This window comes from Bos mutus, chromosome 3 (genome assembly GCF_027580195.1).
Source record: "Bos mutus isolate GX-2022 chromosome 3, NWIPB_WYAK_1.1, whole genome shotgun sequence".
NCBI classification, from domain to species: domain Eukaryota; kingdom Metazoa; phylum Chordata; class Mammalia; order Artiodactyla; family Bovidae; genus Bos; species Bos mutus.
In genome coordinates this window covers 91,907,274-91,934,313 of record NC_091619.1, presented here as the reverse complement: position 1 = coordinate 91,934,313, position 27,040 = coordinate 91,907,274, and the positions used below count along the sequence as shown (strand labels likewise).

General features: G+C 37.5%; 1 protein-coding gene across 4 annotated transcripts in view; it reads left to right on the top strand.

The window, feature by feature from the left end:
• The window catches only part of ZFYVE9 (zinc finger FYVE-type containing 9), a 117,996-nt gene that overhangs the window by 68,535 nt on the left and 22,421 nt on the right, over positions 1-27,040 (top strand). For all 4 annotated transcript variants that reach the window (XM_070368061.1, XM_070368060.1, XM_005894736.2 and 1 more), the window contains 3 exons: positions 5,631-5,855; positions 6,917-6,999; positions 16,449-16,553. In XM_070368061.1, coding sequence (XP_070224162.1) covers positions 5,631-5,855; positions 6,917-6,999; positions 16,449-16,553 — 413 coding nt within the window. The remainder of the gene's footprint in view (positions 1-5,630; positions 5,856-6,916; positions 7,000-16,448; positions 16,554-27,040) is intronic.

The following is a 27,040-nucleotide window of genomic DNA, read 5'->3' as shown; positions in this document are numbered from 1 at the left end:
ACTGGCTTAAAACTCAGCATTCAAAAAACTAAGATCATGACATCTGGTCCCATCACTTCATGGCAATTAGATAGGGGAAAAAGTGGAAACAGTAACAGATTTTATTTTCTTAGGCTCTAAAATCACTGTGGACAGTGACTGTAGCCACAAAATTAAAAGATGCTTTTTCCTAGGGAAAAAATCTATGACAAACCTAGACAGTGTATCAAAAAGCAGAGATATCAGTGTTGGACAATGTGGTCTGTATGGTCAAAGCTGTGGTTTTTCCAGTAGTCATGTTCAGATGTGAAAGTTGGACCATAAAGAAGACTGAGCATTGAAGAATTGATGCTTTTGAAGTGTGTTGCTGGAGAAGACTTTTGAGAGTCCCTTGGACAGCAAGGACATCCAACTAGTCAGTCCTAAAGGAAATCAACCCTGAATATTCGTTGGAAGGACTGATGCTGAAGCTGAAGCTGCAATACTTTGGTGAAGAGCTGACTCAATGGAAAAGACCCTGATGCTGGGAAAGACTGAGGGCAGGTGGAGATGGGGGTGACAGAGGATGAGATGGTTGGGTGGCACACCGACTCAATGGACATGAGTTTGAACAATGGAAGATGGTGAAGGACAGGGAAGCCTGGCGTACTGCAATTCATGGGGTTGCAAAGAGTCAGACACAACTTAGCGACTGTAAAACAACAACCAGTATTCTTGCTGTGAAATCCCATGGACTGAGGAACCTGGCAGGCTATAGTCCCTGGGGTTGCAAAAGAGTCAGACACAACTTAGTGACTAAACAACAACAATGCTTAGGAGAAGAATTGCTTTTTTATAGGGTATGGATATCTTCAACATTATTCCTTCCTTGGTCACTCAGTCGTGTCCGACTCTTTGCGACCCCACGGACTGTAGCCCACCAGGCTCCTCTGTCCATGAGTATTCTCGAGGCCAGAATACTGGGGTGGGTTGCCATGCATGCTGCTGCCGCTGCTGCTAAGTCGCTTCAGTCGTGTCCGACTCTGTGCGACCCCATAGACAGCAGCCTACCAGGCTCCCTCGTCCCTGGGATTCTCAAGGCAAGAACACTGGAGTGGGTTGCCATTTCCTTCTCCGATGTATGAAAGTGAAAAGTGAAAGTGAAGTCGCTCAGTCGTGTATGACCCTCAGCGACCGCATGGACTGCAGCCTTCCAGGCTCCTCCTTCCATGGGATTTTCCAGGCAAGAGTACTGGAGTGGGTTAAACTGTTTCCCAGAGAGGTTTACCAGTTTATATCTATCTGTGCCCATCTCCAGTGTATAAAAGTTGTCAGCACTTGATATTATCAGAGTTTTAATTTTTGCCATACTGGTGGATATAAAACGATATCTCACTCTGAATTGCATTTTACTGACTATTAATGAGATGAGCATATTTTCATGTATTTATTGGCCATGTATAGTTTTTTTCTGTGATGGATACATCCTGTTTATGTCTTTCACCCCTGTTTCTATTGCATTAGCATTTTCTTTGGGATTCCTTTAATTTTTTCAACATATGTGTTAACTATGACCATTTTCTGACAGAGTTAAATTCAGTATGTATTAGTTTTTTATTTACTGTATTCCTAAGCCACAAACTTACTGGCTTAAAGCAACACACATTTATTCTCTCAGTTTCCATAGGTTAGGAGTCCAGGCACAGCTTAGGTGAATCTTCATCGCAGGGTGCCTTAAGGTGTTAGCTATGCTGGGCTTCTCATTTGGAGCGCAAGGTCCTCAGGTTGTTGGCAGAATTCACTTTCTTACAAATACCCATTTTCTTATTACAACTGATTGGGACGTACTCTTGGCTCCTAGAGGCTGCCTGCAGTTCTTGCCTCATAGATAGTTTACCACGTGGGTGTTTTCCTTTCCTTCAGGTCAGCGGGACTGTGTCTCCGCTTTTAATCTCTGACCTCTAGACCTAGATTTAAAGAGCTTATGTCAGGCCAACTCTGATAATCTCCCTGTTGATTAACTCAAAGTTTATTGATTAGTAACCTAATCATGGGAGTGACACCCAATATATTAATAGGTATTTGCGCCACAGAAAGGTAGGGAATTAAACAAGGTGTGAACAAGAGGAAGCTGACAGTTCTGCCTCAGAGCATTTCAGTCCTTCCAAACATGACACAGACCTCAGCATGCTTCACTCATTTAATATCCTTGCCATTCTTATATTTGTTGTAATTTGTTTTACCTTTTGTAATAGAAAAAATATTACTTATATTCAATTATATTCAGTTTTTAATTCCAGTATTAAAAATCAATACTGATTTTCAGTTCAACCAAAATTATTAAATTTACCACTATATTTTCTTGTTATCTGCTATTTTAGTATCCCATGTTTCCATTAGGACTTGCTTTTCTTGCTGAAATACATCTTTTAATTCGTTCTCTTGATGAGGTGGTATGGTTATTAAACTCCATTAGTCTTTGTATGTCTGAAATGTTTTTATTTTTCTGTCATTCTTGAGTAATTAGTTGGCTACAGAATTCTAGGTTAACAGATTTTTTCCCTCTCTTTCTTCCTTCTTTTGTTGATTGCTTCATTTCACCTTCCCTTAGCAAGTACTTTGAAGGTATTACTTCATTGTCTTTTGGCATTTTCTGCAATCTGAAAGAAAGTGAAAATGTTAGTCTCTCAGTCTTCTCCTACTCTTTGCGACCCCATGGACGAGAGCCTGCCAGGCTCCTCTGTTACTGGAATTCTCCAGGTGAGACTACTGGAGTGGGATGCCATTTCCTACTCTAGAGGATCTTCCTGACCCAGAGATTGAATCTGGGTCTACTGCATTGCAGGCAGAGTTTTTGCATCTGAACTACCAGGGAAGCCCTGCCATCTAGCTGCTTTTTTTGAGCTGCATGTGTTATGGATTCTTAGTCCCCTACCAGGGGCCAAGCCCGTATAAGGGCAGCATCCTAATCAGTGGACTGCCAAAGAATCCCCCTTTTTTCCTTTTTTAATAAATAGTTATTTGTCTTTCCTCTTTGGCTTTTAGAACTGTCTCTTTCTCTTTGGTTTTCTGTAAGTTCACTACTAAAGTTCTCTGAGTTTTTTTAGTCTAGTATATGAGGTATAATTTATATACAGTAATGTACCTTTTTAGACATATATTACTATATATAAATACACATATATTCAGTTCAGTGAATCTAGACAAACCAATAAAGTCCAGTAACAGTGTCAAATATATAATATTTTCATTATCTTTAAACCCTACCTCATGTCCCTTTGTATTTAATCCCCTCACTTTACCCTCTGCTCCTGGCAACTAGTAATTTGATTTCTGTCCCTGTAGTTTTACATTTTTGAGAAAGTTATATAAATGGAACTCACTGTTGTATTTGACTAATTTTTTTAGTGCAGTGCTTTTGAGATTTGTCTGTATGGTTGAATGGATGTTGTTGTTCAGTGGTTCAGTCATGTTCAACTCTTTGAGGCTCCATGGACTGCAGCACTACAGGCTTCCCTATCCTTTACCATCTCTCAGAGCTTGCTCAAACTCATGTTCATTGAGTCGGTGATGCCATCCAACCATCTTGTCCTTTGTCATCCCCTTTTCTTCCTGCCTTCAATCTTTGTCAGCATCAGGGTCTTTTTTTAATGAGTCAGCTCTTCATATCAGGTGGCCAAAGTATTGGAGCTTCAGCTTCAGCATCAGTCCCTCTAGTGAATATTCAGGATTGATTTCCTTTAGGATTGACTGGTTTGATCTTGCAGTCCAAGGGACTCTCAAGAGTCTTCCAGCACCACAGTTCAAAAGCATCAATTCTTCAGCACTCAGCCTTCTTTATGGTCCAACTCACATCCATACGTGATTCCTGGAAAAACCATAGCTTTGACTATATAGACCTTTGTAGGCAAAGACATGTCTCCGCTTTTTGATATTGTGTCTAGGTTTGTCATTGCTTTTCTTTCAAGGAGCAGGCGTCTTTTAATTTCATGGCTGTAGTCATCATCCATAGTGATTTTGAAGCCCAAGAAAATAAAGTATGTCACTCTTTCCCCATCTAGTTAACATTTTTTGAGAACACACTGTGTGAAAGATGCTATTTGGCATTTTACAGATATATATTCTATCATTTATTCACATCAAGTCTGAAATTTAGTGTAAGCTTCCCTATTGTCACAGATGCTGAGGCTCACAGAAATTAGGTAACTTGTCCCCAATCTCTTAATAGTAAATGCTCAAACTAGTGTTCAAACCCATGTCTCTGTGATTTCAAATACTGTGATTTTTTTTTTTTCCAAAATAACATTTTCCTTCCTTGATATGGGGATTATTCTGTTCTTATAGATCTGGACCAGCAGTTTAAATGTGCAGCCAGATTTGGTTAATTCTGGGGCAAAGATTGTTGTTGTTCAGTCGCTTACTCATGTCTGACTCTTTGTGACGCCGTGGACTGCAGCATGCCAGGCTTCCCTGTCCTTCACCATCTCCTGGAATTTGCTCAAACTCATGTCTGTTGATTTGATGATGCCATCCAACCATCTCCTCCTCTGTTGCCCTCTTCTCCTTCTGCCCTCAATCTTTCCCAGCTTCAGGGTCTTTTCCAATGAGGCAGAGGTAAAAAATACCCCAAAGGTATTTTTAAGATGATGATGCGCAGTGAACGTGGCTTTCAGCCATAAAGCTTCTCTGGATTCTTTGGGGTGGTATTCTCTCCACTTGTGGTCCCTGCTGTTAGTATAGCTTCCACTTCTCTCAAGGGTTCTATGTTCCATCACTGAACTGTTCTGCAAATAGACTCTAGTTTCCAAGGAAAGTAAGCATTAACTTCTCTGATGGTGATTTCTCTACTTGCTATTATTTCAGAGGTCTCAAAGGAAGTTTGCACATGTCTCGGAATAAATCTGTTACATTATTGGACAGCTCTTATCAGGAAGTTCTTTTGTAATTCTAAACTGAGAAAACTGTCTCCTTAATGAAGAGACTATTAACTAGTAATAGTAACTATTGTTACTATTTCATTCAAAAAATACTTGAATTAGAAAGTACTTGGTTAAGAGCATTTGCAAGTAAAAGAAAAAAACCTGCCTGATATGAGATTAAATAAGCCCTAGGTTGTTTCTGTTTCATATTTACCTCAACTATTAATAAAATTAGAATAAATCCAATCTGTGGCTCTACTTTCTCCATGAATTTTTTTCCCTTAAGTGTCTCTTATGTATCTGTACTTAATGTCTTCATTAATTATATTTGTGAATTGAATTTATTTACTCAGTGGGACTGTAAACTGTGTGAGAGCAGGTACCTAATCCTAATATTTTTTCATGACGTTTGAGGTAATAATTCTGATCCTGACACCTCTAAAGTAATTCATACAGTAAGTTGTATAATCTAAAGGAAGGTATCAATATTTTTTGATATCTTTTAGCCAGACAAACTAGAGTGTACTAATAATGCAAGGTATTTTATGCTCACCAGAAGCCCTCATCAAATTGGAAAACAAATTTTCATTTAATAAATGCCATTTATTTAAAAAACAACTTTATAAATGTGTGTCTTTCATAGTGAACGGTTGGGAATTAATGTTTGGTAATGTCTGGCCCAGTGCTGATAATAATTATTATTAAAAATATGATTGTTTTATTGATAGTAATTAATGTACTTTTTTGTTTTAGGGAATGTTGTAGGCAACTTGGGACATTCCTTCTTCAGTCAAAGTTTCCTTGGCAGTAAAGAACATGGTGGATTCTTATATGTGACATCTACCTACCAGTCACTGCAAGACCTAGTACTCCCAACCCCACCTTACTTGTTTGGGATTCTCATTCAGAAATGGGAAACTCCTTGGGCTAAAGTGTTTCCCATCCGACTAATGTTGAGACTTGGAGCTGAATATCGACGTAAGTAAAAAATACCCTCTTCTAAACCATATGACCAAGACCAAGACATAAAAACTAAGCAAAGACTTGAGATATTCAGAGCCTCATGGTGATACAATTAAACAGAAGTAGTCTTTTAAAATAACTAAGCTAAATTAGGTCAGTATCTCTACTTTCTTTTTGTGGCCTCCTCCAGGGATCTTCTGGACCCATGTCTCTTGCATTGCTTTGGCTGTAATGGGAAGGACTCAAAATAACAAGTGAGGATGTTAGTGATTATTGCCTTATAACTTACTGGTTTTATAGGTTAATTTATAGGTTTTATACATGACCATCTTCAGAAAAAATGAATATCAGAGTAACAAGTATTTTTTATAATATCCATATATGGTGAGCATATTTTTTGTCACTTGCTTGGAAAATAGTTATGACAAATTATATTTTATATAATGTAACAGACTGGAAGCTAGTGAGAGATAACTCTCAGCTGGTAAAGTAAGCAATAAAAGAGCCTCTGTGTCCATGGTTGTAGCAGTGCAACTAAGCTGTGATTGTTTTTAAAGACATTAAGGCCTGAATGCAAGCCTTATTTTAAACTTCATATCAAAGTTGTCCTGGTCTAGGAATCAGACCACTGGAATAGGTTTTTAACTTTGCCACTTACTAGCTCTATTACTGTGAGTGAAGTCATATAAGTTGCTGACTGTCAGTTTCTTTGCCTTTTCTGTTGCATGGTATTATTAAGAGGATGGTATTATGAATCAGCAAAATAAAGTAAGGAAAGGAAAGGATTAAAATAAGAGGAAACATTTGTATCTCCCTGGCTTGCACAGGCAGTTGAAACCGTAAAGTTCAAGGAGCCAGTTAGGATCACCTGGTGTTTGGCTTATCTAAGGAGTGTCCTGATTCAGACATGTATAACAGTGAACTCTTTTAAAAAAGACTTCCTAACCACAGAGGAGGGAATTCAGTGCTGTAATGAGTAATTACAGTTATATTTTGAGAACTTTATAAAGCTTGATATCTCTTTTACCAAAATTATAAGCTGCCAAACTTAGTCTGTTCATTTCTCATTTGCATAGTTTATCCATGCCCACTGTTCAGCGTCAGATTTCGGAAGCCATTGTTTGGAGAGACTGGGCATACCATCATGAATCTTCTTGCAGTAAGTTGAGAATTATTATTTTCTTGTTCCTTACTGGGATTTGTATGGGAGAAGGAAGCAGATTTTATTATTTTGTTCATACCTTGCTGCTTCAGGGAAGTAAAGATTTATGCTAAAAGAAAAGAACAGAACATGTATATTCTTTGGAAAGTACTTGGAGCTTTGGAATGAAATAGTACTGGATTCTGGCTCTTGGTTGTACACTTACTAAGTGACCTTGCAGGAGGTCACTTAGTGAGGAGTAGTGCATACTTAAAGCCCCCAGCATTATGTCTTGTTTTAATTTTAAGCCTAGCATCCTAGCAATTTCCCCTGTGTCCATGTAGCTTATAGTTTAGCCAAAGATTGATCAGAGATTGTATTCACATACCTCAAGGCAATAAGGTATCTATACTTTCTTGATGTGTGGACTGGGATTCAAATGTTATTCCTTTATTTTCCACTGGACTCTCTCATGTCTCCTTGGCACATGCATAGACTCTGACCCTGTTGACCAAGGATTAGTTGGCTTGGGCCCGCTAAGGTCTCTGCTGCACATGTGCATAGACTAAGGTCAGTCCTGGGTGTGTATGTGGAGAATTTATGAAATTCCCTGTGGCTGTCTCATTCCCAGAACTCCTTGTTAAATTTCTGGCCAGTCTGCCTGCTTATTACTTGCTCCAAATAGACTAGCAGCCTCTGGGTAACAGAGCCACTGGTCTTCTTTCACTAGTCACTGAGATTACCACTTTGGCTGAGACACTCCAAATCAAGCAAGATTCTACAAGAAGCAAAACTTACTGTTTTCACAAACTACTACCTTGCCTTGGTTGAACTACCGGACAAACTTAAGGGCAGCTCCAGGCAAGAAGATCACAGACTCAACTCTATTCTTCTTACTTGAAATTCAGTAATTTTCCTGAATAAGCACATCTCAGTGTATTGTGTGCTTTTAGCCTGAGTCAAGGGCACTGAAATGGTTAGGTTTTTGTTTTCTTTTTTAGATAAATTATCTAACTTTATTGCTTTTGGGGGACTTGATTTATTACTCTGTCATGGAATTGTAGTTGTAGTTCCAGTTATCTTTTAAAGAGATTTAAACAATGAGAAAAGTTCTTATAGGTCTACTCATGTAGCTGCCATTTGCAGTGCTCTCCATTCCTTTGTGGAAATCTGTATTTCCATCTGGTGTCCTCCTGCCTGAAAGATTTCCTCTAATGTTTCTTATAGTGTGGATTGACTGGTAATGAATTCTTTTAGCATCTGTGTTTCTTACAAAGTCCTTTGTATTTGAAAGAAGATACTTTTGCCGGATGTAGAATTCTAGGCTGACAGTTCTATTCTTTGAGAATTTTAAAGATTTACTCTATTGCCTTCTGGTTTGCATTTTTTTCTGATGAGAAATATATTTTCCATCTTGCCTTTCTTTGTTCCTCTCTACAGCAATTTGTATGATATTTGGAATGAGAATGTAAGAAGCATTTTTTCCCCCCACAAATTGAGTAGAAATTTTGAGAAACAAGAGCAGGTATTGACATCAATAGAAAAATACTTTAAATGTACAGCCATTTTTCTAATATACTATATAATTATGCTCAGATACTTTCTGTCCTTCAGCCACGACAAAGAAACTTTTAAGCTATCACCAGTAGGACACTTAGCTGTTATTTCACTATTTATGATGAAATTTTTATGATTCTTTGTAACTCAAAATGCTTTATATTATTTTGCTACCACAGTAGTTCTCTACAAGTTAGTAGGGATGCATATTATTTACATTTTAAAGATTCAGCAACCTAAGCTTAGAAATTGTATAGCAAATTGTAAAGCCAGGGTTTGCATCTTCCTACTCCATCCTCCTTGCTCTTTCTACTGCATACTCCTTGTATTCTCAGTCAGTGCTCTTAGATGCAAACACTTGTGAGAACAAGCTTCTAGATTTAAAGCAAACTTGCTTTATAGAATTTATTGAATTTAGGGTGGATCAGATCATTACATTTTTCTCAATATTCTAGCCAAATAAAGCATTAATTATCATATGTTGAAAGTAGTACTATTAAATTTGTTTTGAAATGTAGTGATTAGCTTCTCTAAACACTCAACAAAGTAGTCTATCAATTCAGTTTTGAATTATGTTAAAATTAACTGGCTCAGAGTACAGAAAAAACAGTTGTAATGCAAATTACCTATTCAAACTGTAGGGTTGAGAATAAAATAGTGGAAAATATATGGTGGCCATCATAAGTGGAAGAGGGCTTCCCTGGTGGCTCAGTAGTGAAGGGTCCTCTTACCAGTGCAAGAGACACAGGTTCAAACCTGGGTCAGGAAGATCCCCTGGAGAAGAAAACGACAACCTACTCCAGTGTTCTTGCCTGGGAAATCGCATGGACAGAGGAGCCTAGTGGGCTACAGTCCATCAGGTCTCAAGGGTCAGACATTACTTAGCGACAGAAACAATAACCACAGTGATTTTTAGTGACTTTGAACATTATTTGGAATTAAGCTAAACTTCACAGATTAAGGACACAGTCCTTCATAAGACTGCCATTACTTCAGATGCTAGCTGTAAGTTCAAGGGTCCCCAGACCTCCTATAGTTGGCACTAACTAGATACAAATGTGGGAGATGCCACTAACCCGTCAGGTTTGATGATTCACTAGAATGATTCACAGAACTCAGCAAAGTATTATTCAGTTGACCTTTGAACAACATGGGCTTGAACTGCTCAGATCCACTTAGGTGGATTTTTTTTCCAGTAAATTTGTACTACACAGTCCATGGTTACTAGAATCTGCAGATTGCAGAACTGCAGTTTAGAGAGCTGAGTTTATACTCATGTTATACATGGATTTTTTACTGAGCAGGGGTTGATTCCCCTAACTCCCATGTTATTCAAGAGCCAACTGTACTTAAGATACAGTTTTATTATAACAGTGGAGATATAAATCAGGAGCAGCCAATAGAAGAGACACAGAGTGCAGGGTCTGGGGAGAGTTCCAAACAAGTAACTTTTGTGTCTTGAGTTTTTATTGGAGATTCCTTACTATTACTGATTGATTGAATCATTAGCTATGTTATTGAACTCAATCTTCAGCCCCACTTCAGCATTCCCCAAAAGTCAGGCTGGTATCGTGCACCTCAAAGTCCCAACCTCTCATCATGTGGTTGATGTTTCTGAGATGGCCAGCTACCACCCTGAGTCATCTTGTTAGCCTGAATATCATCAAGTTGACACAGACTGTCAAATGACATCGACATAGGGCCAACCAGGAATAACAAGGGCACTCATATCACTCAGGAAATTCCAAGGGTTTAGAAGCTATGTCCCAGAAACCAGGGGCAAAGGTCAGCCAAATTCTTTATTATACAGTAAGATCTACTCAATGCCCATGAATGCCCAAGAGGTCTTTCTATCTGGATTTTGGGAATAGGCATTATTCCCAGACCTGTGTATCAGATAATGCTCCCAATAATCACTTCAGGCATTTCTTTCACTGGCCTCAGGTTTCCTCACACTTATTAGCTAATGAGAGCACTGCTAAACACTGGATGTGACCTTCTGCAAACCTTTGGAGTCCTGTCTGCAGTTTTCTCCTCTCTGTCCTGTCAACTCTAACTATCTTCATTTTTCTCGTTTTTCAGTTTTCTCCTCAGGAAATCTGCCAGCCTCTGCCGGGGTTCCCCTTTCCTGCATCTGAGCTTGGAAGCTCTCCTGGAGCATAACCTGGGCAGTCACAGAGCTCATCTTGTTTGTTTCCAGTCTCTCAAGGATCACTGTCCTTGTTACCTGAAATTCACTCTCTTGAAAATCATTGTTCCATGTGTTTTGTGTGGTCTTTTGTTGTTTAAGACATGAGGCTAATCCAGTCTCCTTTCCTCCACCTTGGGCAGAAATGAAAATTTCTAAGTTATATTTTAATATATAATATCTCTCTATATTCTTCTACTCCAGCCCCCACCCCTTTGTCCTTCCTTGGTAATTTTAGTTTTTAGTCTCATTTTTCTGCAAGACAATTTTTCTTTCAGGTTGTAATCTAATTTGGAATGTAAAGGAGATATTTGTCCCGTAATCTAGCAACAGCAGCCTAAGGTTTCTACGGTCACTATCATTTCATTTATACAAACATTTGTTGAATTATCTCCTGAAGCATCTCACTCTACATTATCGCTTTCTCTCTAGATTATCAGGATCCTGCAGTCTATTGATTTCAAGAAACCTTTTCACTGTTTCTCATTCCTGTTGCTTTTCTGTTTTTGTATATTTTGATTCCATAGTTTCATCATCAAATCACTTTTTTACATAATTCTAGTTCCTTTTTCTCTTTTACTAAGTGTGTTGTGGTAGCCTGGCAAAATGTAAACCCTGCTTAAATCTACCTCTTTCTTTAAAACTTAAAACAATTTTTTGTATGGTAAAAGCCACCTTTTTATGAGTACATTTCCAAGACTTTTCACACATGTAACAGTTACATTACAACCACTCTTACAATTGAAATACAGAACAGTTCTGTCACTCCAGAATATTTGCTGGTGCACTTCTAATGTCTGGTAATCATTGATTCTTTGTCCCTGTAGTTTTAGTTTTTTCAGACTGTCCTGTAAGGGAAATTATACAGAACGTAGCCTTCTCAGTCTGACTTCTTTTACTTATCTTAATGCATTTGAGATTAATCTATGTTATATATATTGTTGGGAAGGAAATAAAATCATTCTCTTCCACTCATCTCAGGTTCTTTGGCTGCGGTCCTCTAAATTAAACTGGCCAAAGACTGATTAACAAGAGGCATATTTAGCTGTGGCATACTCTGGTAACCTTCAATTATCAATAGATGATTGATTTCTATTGCTGAGTAGGGTTGTGTTGTATGTGTGAACTACAGTTTATTCATTCACCTGTTGATGGATATCTAGGTTTCTAGTTTCTTGCAACTGAATAAAACTGCTATAAACATTCATGTATTAAATTCTGTGTGAATGTTTAGTTTTCATTTATCTAGGAGTGGGAGAGTTGAGCCATATTGTATGTTTAACATTATGAAAGTGAAAGTCGGTCAGTCGTGTTCGACTCTTTGTGACTCCATGGACTATACAGTCCATGGAATTTTCTAGGCCAGAATACTGGAGTGGGTAGCCTTTCCCTCCTCCAGGGAATCTTCCCAACCCAGGGATTGAACCCAGGTCTCCTGCATTGCGGGCGGATTTTTTACCAGCTGAGCCACAAGAGAAGCACAGGAATACTGGAGTGGGTAGCCTATCCCTTCTCCAGGGTTCTTCCCGACCCAGAGATCGAACCGGGGTCTCCTGCATTTCAGGTGGATTCTTTACCAACTGAGCTATCAGGATTTAACATTATAAGGAGCTGTAAAATTGTTTTCCAAAATGCTTGCAATGTTTTGCATTCATCAGGTGTAAGAGTCTTTTTTTTTTTGGTCAACACTTGTTCCTCCTTTAGTTTTTAATTTTTGCCATTCTAATAGAAGTCTAATTGTTTTAATTTTGTGATTTTAATTTTTATGTTTCCAATGATGAGTGATTTAGAGCATCTTTTTATTTGCTTATTTTATCTTCTTTATGTCTCTAATGAATGTTCAAATTTTTGCCTATTTAAAAGATATGGTTTTTGTTTTCTTATTGTTGAATTTTGAGAGTATTTCATGCATTCTGAATGTAAGTCCTTTGGTAGATTTGTATCAATTTAAAATATTTTGTCTCAAGTCTGTAGATCATCTTTTCATTTTTAAAAATAATGTCATTAATAGAACCAAATTTTTTAATTTTGTTGAAGTCCAGTTTGTTAATTTTTTATGGGGCATTCTGTTTATATCATATCTAAGAACTTATTGACTAAAACTTAAATCACAAACATTTCCCTGATGCTTTCTTCAAAAGTTGATGGTTTTATGTTTTACATATAGGTTTGTGATCCATTTTTAGTTAATTTTTGTTTGTGAGGCATTCCTTGAAGTTCTTTTTTTCCCCATTTGCATGTCCAGTAATTTCAGTATCACTTGTCATTTACTTGCCTTAGCACCTTTCAGTCAGTTCAGTCGCTCAGTCATGTCCAACTCTGTGACCCCATGGACTGCAGCACGCCAGGCTTCCCTGTCCATCACCAACTCCCGGAGCTTGCTCAAACTCATGTCCATAGAGTTGGTGATACCATCCAACCATCTAATCCTCTGTCGTCCCCTTCTTCTCCTGCCTTCAGTCTTTCCCAGCATCAGGGTCTTTCCCAATGAGTCAGTTCTTCACATCAGATGGCCAGAGTATTAGAGTTTCAGCTTCGGCATCAGTCCTTCCAATGAATATTCAGGACTGATTTCCTTTAGGATTGACTGATTGAATCTCCTTGTAGTCCAAGGGACTCTCAAGAGTCTTCTCCAACACCACAGTTCAAAGGCATCAGTGCTTCAGTGTTGAGCTTTCTTTATGGTCCAGCTCTCACATCCATAATGACTACTGGAAAAAAACCATAATTTGACTAGATGGACATTTGTCAGCAAAGTAATGTCTCTGCTTTTTAATATGCTGTCTAGGTTGGTCATAGGTTTTCTTCCAAGGAGCGAGTATCTTTTAATTTCATGGCTGGAGTCACCATCTGAGTGATTTTGGAGCACCAAAAAATAGTCTGTCACTGTTTCCATTGTTTCCCCATCTACTTACCATGAAGTGATGGGACCAGATGACATGATCTTAGTTTTCTGAATGTTGAGTTTTAAGCCAGCTTTTTCACTCTCATCTTTCATTTTCATCAAGAGGCTCTTTAGTTCTTCTTTGCTTTCTGCCATGAAGGTGGTGTCACCTGCATTTCTGAGGTTATTGATATTTCTTCCTGCAGTCTTGATTCCTGCTTTTGCTTCATCCAGCCTGGCATTTCACCTGATGTACTCTACATATAAGTTAAATAAGCAAGGTGACAATATACAGCCTTGATGTACTCCTTTCCTGATTTGGAATCAGTCTGTTGTTCCACATTCAGTTCTAACTGTTGCTTCTTGACCTGCATACAGATTTCTCAGGAGGCAGGTCAGGTGGTCTGTATTCCCTTCTCTTTCAGAATTTTCCACAGTTTGTTGTGATCCACACAGTCACACAGTCTACACAGTCAATACTTTGGCATAATCAATAAAGCAGAAGTAGATGTTTTTCTGGAACTCTCTTGCTTTTTCGATGATCCAGCGGATGTTGGCAATTTGATCTCATGAAGGCAGAGGAACTGCCTTTTCTAAATCCAGCCTGAACATCTGGAAGTTCACGGTTCATGTACTGTTGAAGCCTGGCTTGGAGAATTTTGAGCATTACTTTGCTAGCGTGTGAGATGAGTGCAATTGTGCGGTAATTTGAGCATTCTTTGGCATTGCCTTTCTTTGGGATTGGAATGAAAACTGACCTTTCCAGTCCTGTGACCACTGCTGAGTTTTCCAAATTTGCTGGCATATTGAGTGCAACACTTTCACAGCATCATCTTTTAGGGTTTGAAATAGCTCCACTGGAATTCCATCACCTCCACTAGCTTTGTTCATAGTGATGCTTCCTTCCTAAGGTCCACTTGACTTCACACTCCAGGATGTCTGGCTCTAGGTGTGATCACACACCATCATGGTTGTCTGGGTCATGAAGATCTTTTTTGTATAGTTCTTCTATGTATTCTTGTCACCTCTTCTTAATATATTCTGCTTCCGTTTGGTCCATACTGTTTCTGCCCTTTATTGTGCCCATCTGTGCATGAAAAGTTCCCTTGGTATCTCTAATTTTCTTGAAGAGATCTCTAGTCTTTCCCATTCTATTATTTTCCTCTTTTTTTTTTTTTTTTTTGGTCACTGAGGAAGACTTTCTTATCTCTCCTTGCTATTCTTTGGAACTCTGCTTTCAGATGGTTATATTTTTCCTTTTCTCTTTTCCCTTTAGCTTCTCTTCTTTTCTCAGCTATTTGTAAGGGCTCCTCAAACAACCCTTTTGCCTTTTTGCATTTTTCTTGGGGATGGTCTTGGTCACTGCCTCCTGTACAATGTCATGAACCTCCATCCATAGTTCTTCAGGCACTCTGTCTATCAAATCTAATCCCTTCAATCTATTTGTCACTTCCGTTCCATAATCGTAAGGGATTTGCTTTAGGTCATAGCTGAAAAGTCAATTGATTTTACCAGTGCAGATCTGACTCTTTCTTCGTTCTTAACTTCCATCCAAGTTAAATATGAGTGAAGACAGAAAGAGCAGCATACCCATGGGTCTCATTTTAGATTCATGACCAGTACCATTAAGGAAGCTCTTGAACGTACCCAGCAATCCTTCCTGGTCCCTACTACATTCCTAACTCCCCATATGACTTTTTGCATGTGATTTCTTCTCAAATTTCCTGTGCTGCCTCTCCTTTCCTCAGTTTCAGCTGATGACATAACCCCATTTTCCCTGAATGAATAGAAGCAATAAGAAGATAGTTTTCACACAGTTCCATCCAACAACTTATTAGCATCTACGCATTTTCTACTCTTAGTTTCCAGGACACCATTCTTTCTCAGTTCTTTTCCTGCAGTCTTCTGACCTGCCACCTTCCCCTTCCCATCATATTCTGTATCTCATTTGGTGGCAGTTCCTATCTTCTACTTGCCCAAGCCATACAGTTCAGAATCATCAACTCTTTTTTTTTTTTTTTTTTTTCACATTCCACATCCAACTTAAGGGCAAATATTGTCTGTTTTCCCTTTAAATATATCTAGAATCTGATAACTTCTGACTGCCTTTGGAACTGTTAAAATCTTGGTTCAAGTTATCACTGTCTCTTGCTCAGATTATTTTTATTGTGTTTATCTGATCTCCTTTCTTCTATTCTTGCTCCTTTTCCATCTGTTCTTTGCAGAGGAGAGAGTTAAAGAGATCCATTACAGTAGGTCGAAAGCCTTCTCAAAGTAAAGGTCAAGGTCCTTGTGACCTACAGGACCCTGTGAAATCTAGCTGTGTGCTGTCACTGTGACCTGAACTCCTGCCTTCTTGCTCACTTTGCTTCAGCCACACTGGATGTGGTATATGTGTGTGTTTTAGTGTATAAGTGTTCACTGAGTTCCCAGCACGTTCCAGGCATTTGGGATATAACAAGAACAAAACAAGTGATCATCTCTGCTGTCTTGGAGCTTACCTCATAGGGAAGAGACAGTTAACAAATAAATACAGAAAATGTCAGGTGCTGAGAAAGCAAGATAAACATTTAAATATTTGTTTAATATTGTATATAATGGTATATAAAACTTCTTAATCTGCTTCCTTGTGAGAGTTTACAGACTAACTGGAGAGCTAGAATACACACAGTGGGGCTTTCATCATGCATTTTCTTATTATTTAAATGAATGAATTCATTCATTTAATTCAAAAGTATTTAATTTTGGCATTCTTTTCCTTTGTGCTAATTTTATTGCTGTTAATCAGATCCTGCCGTTGATGAATTCTTTATTCTACTTCAATCTGCTTTTGCCCAGGACTTTAGAAATTACCAGTATACATTGCCAGTAGTTCAAGGTTTGGTGGTTGATATGGAAGTTCGGAAAACCAGCATCAAAATTCCCAGCAACAGATACAATGAGGTAAGATTTACTGTGATGTTTTTCATAATTGAGCATTATAAATGAAGATGAAAAATACATGATTGCATGTAAAATTTTAATTTAGTGACAGTGAAATCAGTTCATAATATTATATGAATTAGATCAGTGATAGAGAATTTCATAACAGAAAGGAAGATGTTAAATTTGTCTTACTTAGTTTTTGGTGCGTCATTTCTTGTTTTTTGACCTTTTGGTGCTGACGATCAGTAGCAGATTTGCATTTTGATTGAGGTATAAAATTAACTTTATAATATTAGTGGTGGGATCTTTTGATTTTTCCCTCTTTTGGTAAGTATATATTATTAACTACCTTTCATGTTTAAGAATAGCTCACCTGTGTAAGTCCCAAAATGATTTTTAAGTAAAATTTTGAAAGCAAATGATTACATCTTGAATTAAGCTGTATTTTGTAACTAAAATGAAATTGTGCATACTGTACATATATTAACAGAATTATGTAAGCACTGTTCTCGCCTATTTGCCAAGTGAAGTACTAATTGAATTTTAAAATTTCTTAAAATCAATTCTGAAGTGTAGAATAGTAATCACTGTGATTTAAAAGAGGAATTTTAAAACTTAGTTTGATGTGTTAAAATTTGTTGTTTTATTAGGCAGGGTAGTAACTCCCCTATTACTTCTTGTACTATTTTGGGTATAAAATAATTTCTTCCTTCCTTCTCTTACTTTCCCTTCTTCCTTTCTTTTTTCCTTTCCCATTCTGCCATTTATTCACTTGGTCGTTTGTACATTCGGTAAACATTATTTTTGTACTTGATATACACTTAAAATCACAGAAATGTCTTACTGGATTTATAAGCTCAGGGCTCAGTATTATTATGTGGGAAAGACATATTTGAAGAAAACTTTTACCCCGTGCTTTCTGTCTGATGGCTTTTTTCAGGGCACTAGAAAATAGTAGTGAGAAAGAGTGCTTAATTTTTTCTGGGTACAATTAGCTGTTGAATAGTCCTACTTTGAAACTATACCAAACTGCTGCTGCTGCTGCTGCGTCACTTTAGTCGTGTCTGACTCTGCAACCCCATAGGTGGCAGCCCACCAGGCTTCCTGTCCCTGGGATTCTCCAGGCAAGAACACTGGAGTGGATTGCCATTTCCTTCTCTAATGCATGAAAGTGAAAAGTGAAAGTGAAGTTGCTCAGTCACATCCGACTCTAGCGACCCCATGGACTGCAGCCCACCGGGTTCCCCCATCCATGGGATTTTCCAGGCAAAAGTACTGGAGTGGGGTGCCACTGTCTTCTCTGATACCAAACTACGTAGAGTCAGATTTTTAAAGAGAACTAAATAGTAATTTAGTTCTAATTAAAATTTACATATTTAAACAAATATGTAATTTGTACCCTAGTTTTTTAAACTATGCTTTGAAAACTTGTTTTATTTCTCATCGAAGTGTTATTATCTATTTCATAGATATCTATTAAATATATTATGTGATATGAAATACCAAGATGAATTAGACATTATGAATGCTTCTGGGAGTTTATCATCCAGAAATGAGATGATAACACAGGTTGCTATCCCTGATGTTTGCACGATGATGCTTTGCGTTTGGTAATTGGAACTGTTTATACAAGTATATCTGTAAAAGCTATGTTGTTGTTGTTTAGTTGCTCAGTCGTGTCCGACTCTTTGCAACCTCATGGACTGTAGCCTGCTGGGCTCCTCTGTCCATGGGATTTCCCAGGCAGGGATACTAAAGTGGGTTGCCATTTCCTTCTCCAGAGGATCTTCCTGACCCAGGGATTGAACCTGCATCTCCTGCATTGACAGGAGGATTCTTGACCTCTGAGCAAACCAAGAAGCCCATAAAAGCTATGAGGCCCCCATAATTATTTCAGTACTTGACTAAGGACATTCATGACAATGTCCATTCATATTATCTGTCTTTATTTGAATCCCGCCTCCTAACTTTATGGCTGTGAAGTTTCAAAAATTTTTGTTCAAAAGCAATAACTGTATTTCTTGTAATTTATTATATTTAATTTTCAGTAAAGTTTACCAATTGTATATCACTTCTTTTCCTTACTTGATTTAGCAGACTCACTTCTCTTCTAATTCAATTTTTGTTTTAACTCAATGAAATTTTATTTCTTATGATCGTGGACAGTTGTGTCTATTAGTTGGAAAAGTAATTTCATACACAATATTTCATTGTATGTTGTTGTTGTTTAGCCATAAGTTGTATCCAACTCTTTTGTGACCCCATGGACTGTGGCCCACCAGGCTCCTGTGTTCAGCTTTTTCACTCTCCTCCTTCACCCTCAAGAAGGCTCTTTAGTTCCTTTTCACTTTCTGCCATTAAAGTAGTATCATCTGCGTATGTACGGTTGTTGATATTTCTCCCAGCAGTCTTGATTCCAGCTGTGAGTCATCCATCCGGCATTTCCCATGGTGTACTCTGCATAGAAGTTAAATAAGCAGGGTGACAATATACAACCTTTCTCAATTTTGAAGCAGTCTGTTGTTCCGTGTCCAGTTTTAACTGTTGCTTCTTGAACTGCATACAGGTTTCTTGGGAGGCAGGTAAGGTAGTCTGGTATTCCCATCTCTTTTAAGAATTTTCCACATGTTGTTGTGATCCACACAGTCAAAGGCTTTCTTGTAGTCAATGAAGCAGAAGTAGATGTTTTTCTGGAATTCCCTTGCTTTCTCTATAATATAATGGATGTTGGCAATTTGATTTCTCGTTCCTCTGCCTTTTCTATATCTAGCTTGTATATCTGAAATTTCTTGGTTCACATACTGCTGAAGCCTAGCTTGGAGGATTTTGAGCATTATCTTGCTAGCATGTGAAGTGAGTACAATCGTATGATAGTTTTTGAACATCCTTTGTCATTGCCCTTCTTTGGGATTGGAGTGAAAACTGACCTTTTCCAGTCTTGTGGCCACTGGTGAGTTTTCCAAATTTACTAACACACCGAGTATAGCACTTTCACAGCATCATCTTTTACGATTTGAAATAGCTCAGCTGAAATTCCATCACCTCCACTAGCTTTGTTCGTAATAATGTTTCCTAAGGCCCACTTGACTTTACACTCTAGGATGTATGGCTCTAGGTGAGTGACCACACCAATATGATGATCTCATCATGAAGACCTTTTTTTATATAGTTCTTCTGTGTATTCTTGCCACCTCGTCTTCATCTCTTCTGCTTCTCTTAGGTCCTTAATGTTTCTGTCCTTTATTGTGCCCATCCTAGCATGAAATATTCCCTTGATATCTCCAGTTTTCTTAGGGAGATCTCTAGACTTTCCCATTCTAATGTTTTCCTCTGTTTTTTTGCATTGTTCACTTAAGAAGACCCCCCTTTTTTTTAATCCTAGCTATTCTCTGACATTCTGTATTCAGTTGGATATATCTTTCCCTTTCTACCTTGCATTTTGCTTCTAATATGATAATTTGTAAAAGAGATTTTATAGGTTTTAAAGCAAAAACATGACTTAACCAAAGTAAAATTTTAGAAAACTGAGTTTTGGCAGCTTATATGTAAATTATGGAGAGAGGGGGACTGACAAAAACAAACACAACATAAAAGTTGAGAATTATGTTTTCTTAAGTGGCCTTATTGAGAATACAGCCCAGGAGACAGCCTCTCAGATACCTCTGAGGGACTGTTTCAAAGAGGTAAGGGAGGAGGAGCCAGGACATGTAGGAATTTTTGCTGGAAAAAAAACATGTAGTTGAACATCAAAAGATTACTGTAAAGTGTAAAAAAGTGTAAAAAATCCAGACATCTCAGGTTAATGATTTTAGTTCTTTCTGAGTATGGAAAGATGCAAGAGTCAGAGTTCACTGAAATTATTCCTTAGATGTGCATCTGAGCCATCTAGGGCCAGTGTCCTGTCTTTCTCCATCCTGATGTCCCCTTATCATGGACTGTTGATGGCGGCTATAGTGGTGATGAATTGATGGCAGGCAGCATTCATTGTTTACCAGAATGACAGGCAGCATGCTTTTTTACTGAAATGTCAGACAACATTTTTTTCCATATAAGGAAAGACTTAAGCTTAGAAAGCTAGAGGGTAGGATTTCTGAAGTGGTAATTTTAATAAATGAAGTAGTCACTGAATATAAATTTTCTAATCTCCTTCATCAAGGCTAATCAAGAACTCTGTTGGTCTAGGTAAAGTTACTCATGTTCTTATGAAACATTATTTTGTTCATTGTGTTAAGTAATATCTATTGAGGGTATATTATGTATCAGGTATTATTCTAAACATATATGTATCTTCACGCTATCTCTATGAAATGAGTAGAGTAAGTCCCTTGTTACAGGTAAGGGAATTAAGGCACAGAGCTAGCAAGTGTTGGAAAGTGAAAGTGAAGTCACTCAGTTGTGTCCGACTCTTTGCGACCCCATGGACTGTAGCCTACCAGGCTCCTCTGTCCATGGGATTTTCCAGGCAAGAGTACTGAAGTGGATTGCCGTTTCCTTTCCAGCGATCTTCCTGACCCAGGGATCGAACTCAGGTCTCCCACATTGTAGGCAGACACTTTACCTTCTGAGCCACCAGGGAAGCAGCAAGTGTTGGAGCTAGAATCACACCCATGCACTCTAATTTCAGTATCCCTGTTCTTAAACACTATCCTAAACTGATTTTCATAAACATCAGTTTAATTATTATGTCTGATCGTAGGGCTGGTTTTAGGGTCTTTACAGAGGTAAAGCCCTAATCCAGTATGACCTGTGTGTTTAGTCACTCAGTCATGTCCGACTCTTTGAGACCCCATGAACTGTAGCCTGCTAGGCTCCTCTGTCCATGGGGATTCTCCAGGCAAGAATACTGGAGTGGGTTGCCACGTCCTCCTCTAGGGGATCTTCCCAATCCAGGGATCGAACCCAGGTCTCCCGCACTGCAGGTAGATTCTTTACTGTCTAAGAAGGGGAAATTTGGACATAGACGTATAAAGAGAAGATGACAGGAAGAGGCATAAGGAGAAGATGACTATCTACAAGTCAGGAGAGAGTTCTGAAACAAATCTTTCTTTTTGCAACCCTCAAATGGAACCAATGCTATTGACATCTTGATTTGGGATTTCTAGCCTCCAGCATTGTGAGACAATAAATTTCTATTGTTTAAGCCACCACTTAAAGCCATCACCACTTGTTTAAGCTGCTATTTTTTTATTGCAGCACTTGCACACACTAACATACCAGTCTACCTTAAATAGCTAAACATCATGACAAAATATGTGAGGGGAAAAAAGCAAAAACCTAAGAACAGTGGGATAGAGAAGATGAGCCCTATGGTTACCCTACCTTACTGTCTGGAGTTAGTTTCCAGGCCATAGTGCAATTAGAGGGAACTTAACCCGATCCTAGAGGTCTAGAGGCTCCCTGAGTTGAAGAGAATGTAGGGAGGCCATGATGGCTAGAATTTACAAGACAGATTATGGAAATAAAGGAACTCTGGAGATCTGTAAGAGGTTCCTGTTGGGTCTTCAGCTGACTACTAATCAATGCATGTATATGAGAAAAACACTGAAGAGGAACAGCTAGAACAGTTCTCAAAGGTCCAGGAATAATTTATATTCTTACCATCTAGAGTAAGAAAGGGACAAATAATTTCTAGTGATCAAAGTTGTCCATAAATATAGTCTGCTCTGATCCTACCTAACAAGCTTAAAATAAAACTTCAACAAGAGGAAGGCCTGTACATTTTAAGGCGAGACTTGGAAAATATAAAAAACCCAAATCAAACTTTAAGAAACAAAAATGACAATGAGATGAAAAATACACTGGATGAGATTAATGGCAGATCAGACACTGCTGGAAAAAATTAATAAAAACAGAACCATCCAAGATGAAACACAAAGATAAAAGGCTGGAAACTGAAATGAATGGAGTATCATTGAGATGTGAGAAATGTTGGATGGCTTAACTCTGTAATTGAAGTCCCCAAAAGAGTGGAGAAGTAGGTTGACAGAAAAGATATTTGAAGAATCAGTGATGAAAAATTTTGTAAATCACCAACTCGATGGACATGAGTTTGGGTAGACTCCGGGAGTTGGTGATGGACAGGGAGGCCTAGCGTGCTGTGATTCATGGGGTCGCAGAGTCAGACATGACTGAGCGACTGAACTGAACTGAGAATCATATAGATTCAAGAAGTTCAGTGAACTCCAGCTGCAGGATGAAAAGTATTACATTAAGGAACATTATAATCATCATCATCAAATTGCTTAACACCAGAGGTAAAGAGAAGAATCTTAAAGGCAACTAGAGAAAAAAAATCCACTTTATATACTGAGCAGTGGGTATAAGAATGACTGTAGACTTCTCATTCAAACAGTTCAGTTCCCAAGACAGTGCACAAAATCCTTAAGGTACTAAAAAAAGATAACCTATCAGCCTATAGATTAAAACACCTAAAATAAAATACCCAGGAATAAATTTAACCAAGGATATAAAGATCAGTACTCTTAAAATCATAAAACATTGATGATGAAAATTGAAGATGACACCAAGGAATAGAAAGATATTCCAGATTTATGGATTAGCAGAATTAATACTGTTAAAATCCATACTACCAAAAGCTATCTATAGATCTAATGCAATTCTTATCAAAATACTCATGACATTTTTCACAGAACTAGAAGAAATAATCCTAAATGTTATATGGAATCACAAAAGACCTTGAGATGTCATCTAATCTTGAGGGGAAAAAAAAAGGACAAAGCTAGAGGTATAATACTTTTTGACTTCAGAGTATAGTACAAAGCTGCAGTCATCAAAATAGAATGGTACTGGCACAGAAAGAGATAAAAATCAATGGAATCAGATAGAGAGCTCAGAAATAAACCCACATACTTAAGTTCAATTAACCTACAATGAAGGAGGCATGATATTCACCAGAGAAAAGAGAGTTTCTTCAATAAATAGTGCTCGGAAAACTGGACAGCTGCTTGTGAAAGAGTGAAATTAGAACATTGTCTCACACCATATATAAAAATAAACTCAAAATGGATTAAAGACCTATATGTAAGACCTGAGACCATAAAACTGGACGAAAACATAGGCTGAACACTAATTTACAGAAAGTGTAGCAATATTTTCTTAGATCTATCTCCTAAGGCAAAAGAAGTAAAACTAAAAATAAATAAATGGGACCTAGTTAAATGTAAGAGGTTTTTTAATAGCAGAGAAAACTATCACCAAAATGAAAAAACAACCCCCTGAATAGGAAAAAATATTTGCTAATGATATTACTGATAAGGGGTTAGTATCCAAAATAGATACATGGCTCACAGAACTCAATATTAGGGAAAAAACTTGGGAAACTTCCCTGGTGGTCCAGTGTCTAAGACTCCATGCTCCCAATGCAGGAGATCTGGGTTCGATCCCTGGTCAGAGAATTAGGTCCCACATGCCACAACTGAAGGATCCCACATGCTACAACTAAGACCTGGTACAGCCAAATGAATAAAGTAATTAAAGAACAATAACAAGCAACTCGATTAAAAAACAGTCAGAAGAGAATGCTCTGGAAGTCCAGTGGTTAGGACTCAGCACTCTCACTGCCTAGGCCTGGGTTTGATCCCTGGCCAGGGAACTAAGATCCTGCAAGCTGCATGATGTAGCAAAAAAAAAAAAAAAAAAGGAAGAAGATATGAATAGATGTTCCAGAGAAAGTATACAAATGGCCAATAGGCACATGAAAAGTTTCTCAACATTTCTAATCATCACAGAAATGCAAATCAAAACCTCAGTGAAGAACCACCTCACACTTGTCAGAATGACTATCATCAAAATGTCTATAAATAACAAATGTGGCAAAGCTGTGGAGAAAGGAGGATCCTAATACAGAGGGGATTCCTGTTAGGGGGCATGTACATTGGCACAGCTACTATGGAAGATATTATGGAGGTTCCTCAAAAAACTAAATATAGAACTATCATATGATACAGCAGTTCCGCTCTTGGGTATATATTTGAAGGAAAAAACAGTAATTTGAAAATGTACATGGACCCAAATGTTGATAGAAGCATAATTTACAATAGCCAAGATATAGAAGCAGCCTAAGTGTCCATCAACAGATGAATGGTATATGTATATGTATGAATACACACGCATGCTTGCACGTGCAATGGAGTGTTACTCAACCATAAAAAAGAATGAGATTCTGCCATTTACAACAAAATGAATGGACCTAGAGGATGTGAAGCTTACTGAAATAGTCAGACAAAGACAAATACTGTAATGTTAGCACTTACTTGTGGAATCGAAAAGAATAAAACAAGTGAACATAATGAAATAGACTCACAGATGTAGAAAATAAATTAGTGGTTACCAGTGGGGAGAGGGGAATGAAGAGCAGCAAGATATGCATAGGGGAATGAGGAGGTACAAACCACTGTCTGTAAAATGAATAAGCCAGAAGGGTATGTTATACAGCCCAGGGAAGTGTAGTTGTTTTATAAACTGTAAATGCAGTATAATCTATAAAAATATTGAGTCACTGTGTTGTGCATCTGAAATTAGTATTGTAAATCACCCATATTTCACTTAAAAATAGTGAAAACACAAAGTCCCATTATGAGATATGAGAGAAGGGGCTATCATTACAGGCTCTGTAAATAGTGAAAAAACAATAGAGCATAGTATGAATGCATTTATACTAATACATGTCCAACTTGGACAAAATGGACAAATTCTTCGAATGTTGACTTTCATACCTCTGTCAAGAAAAAATAGGTAACTAGAATAGCCCTGCATACATTGAAAGAATTGAATTTATTATTGTAAACCTTTTTGCAAAGAAAAGCCCAGGTCTAGATATGTTCACTCGTGGTTGTTACAAAAGGAAGGACAAAATAACACCAGTTCTATACAAACTCTTAGAAAATAGATGAGGAGGCTTTAATTCCACTAGTATCAAAATCAGAAAAAATTTTTAAGAAATGAAAACCTATATCCTTCATAGTTGGTTGCATAAATACATAACAAGTTTTTAGTATATCCAATTTAATAATACAGAAAAAATAAGATACTTCATAACTAAATGGGATATATTCCAAGAATGCTAAATTGGTTTAACATTAAAAAATCAATCTGTAACTCAGCATATTAATAGGATAGAAAGGAAAAGCATATTAAAAGAAAAAAACTACAGAAATCTCATCTCTCTATATATATACATATATATATATATATCAGCAGTTTAAAATAGAAGTTTTACAATTGAATAAAGAGAATTTATGAAAGACCTAAAATTAATATATCCAATGATGACTGATTGATTGGTTCTTTAAAATGAGGAACAAGGAGATGATGTCTATTCTTGTTTTTATTAAACATTTCAGTGGATCTTCTAGCCAATGTAATAAGGGGGGAAAAAAACAAAATTAGAGGAATATAGTTGAAAAAAAAATGTCTTTATTCATGGATAACATGATTATTTATGTAGGAAATCCTGGAGTAGTATGTGCATGCTCAGTCATGTTCAACTCGTTGCAGACCCATGGACTGTAGCCCCCCAGGCTCCTCTGTTCATGGGGTTTCCCAGGCAAGGATACCAGAGTGGATTGCCATTTCCTACTACAAGGGATCTTCCTGACCAAGGATCGAACCCCAGTCTCTTGTGTCTTCTGCACTGGCAGGTGGATTCTTTACCACTTCTTCACCTAAGGAGTTTACAAAATAGTACTACATCTAATCAATCAGTTTATCAGAGTTATAAGATCATTGTGTAAAAATCAATTGTATTTCTGTATACTAACAATCAGAAGTTGGAATTTAAAAACAATACAATAGCATCATAAATATGACGTATTTAGGGGTGAATTTAACAGATTATCAGCAGTCCCTCTATGCTGAAAATTACAGAACATTGTTAAGAGAAACTGAAGACCCAAATAAATACTATGAGGTATACTACGTTTTTGAATCAGAAGACGCAATATTGTTAAGATGGCATTTGTCCCCAGATTGATTCATAGCTTCAGTACAATCCCAGTCAACATACCAGCAAGCTATTTTAAAATACAAATCGAGACACTGATTCTAAAATGTATATGGAGATTTAAGAGATCCAGAATAGCTGAGACAACTTTGAAAAAGAACGTAATTCAAAGACTTACACTACCTGATGTTTAAGGCTTCTTTTAAAGATATGTTAATCAGGACAGTATTATTTTAGTGTAATATGTATGTCTAGATCGGTAGAACAGAGTTGAGTGATTTCAAGTGCTGTTTATAAGGGTATATACACATACCAAAATTTGTCAGATTACATACCTTAAATGTGTACATTTTGTCATTTATTTTAAATACAGCTAAAAAATATCACAAAATCTTTCAGGAAATGTAGTGGACATTCAAACTTTAATCACATCACTGGGGGAATAGAACCAAAGAGGTAGCCTCATGTCAGAGTTTCAAGCAAAAAGGAACAAAATTGTGTTGATTCTTTACTAAAAACCAGAGAGAAATAATGTTGGTTGTAT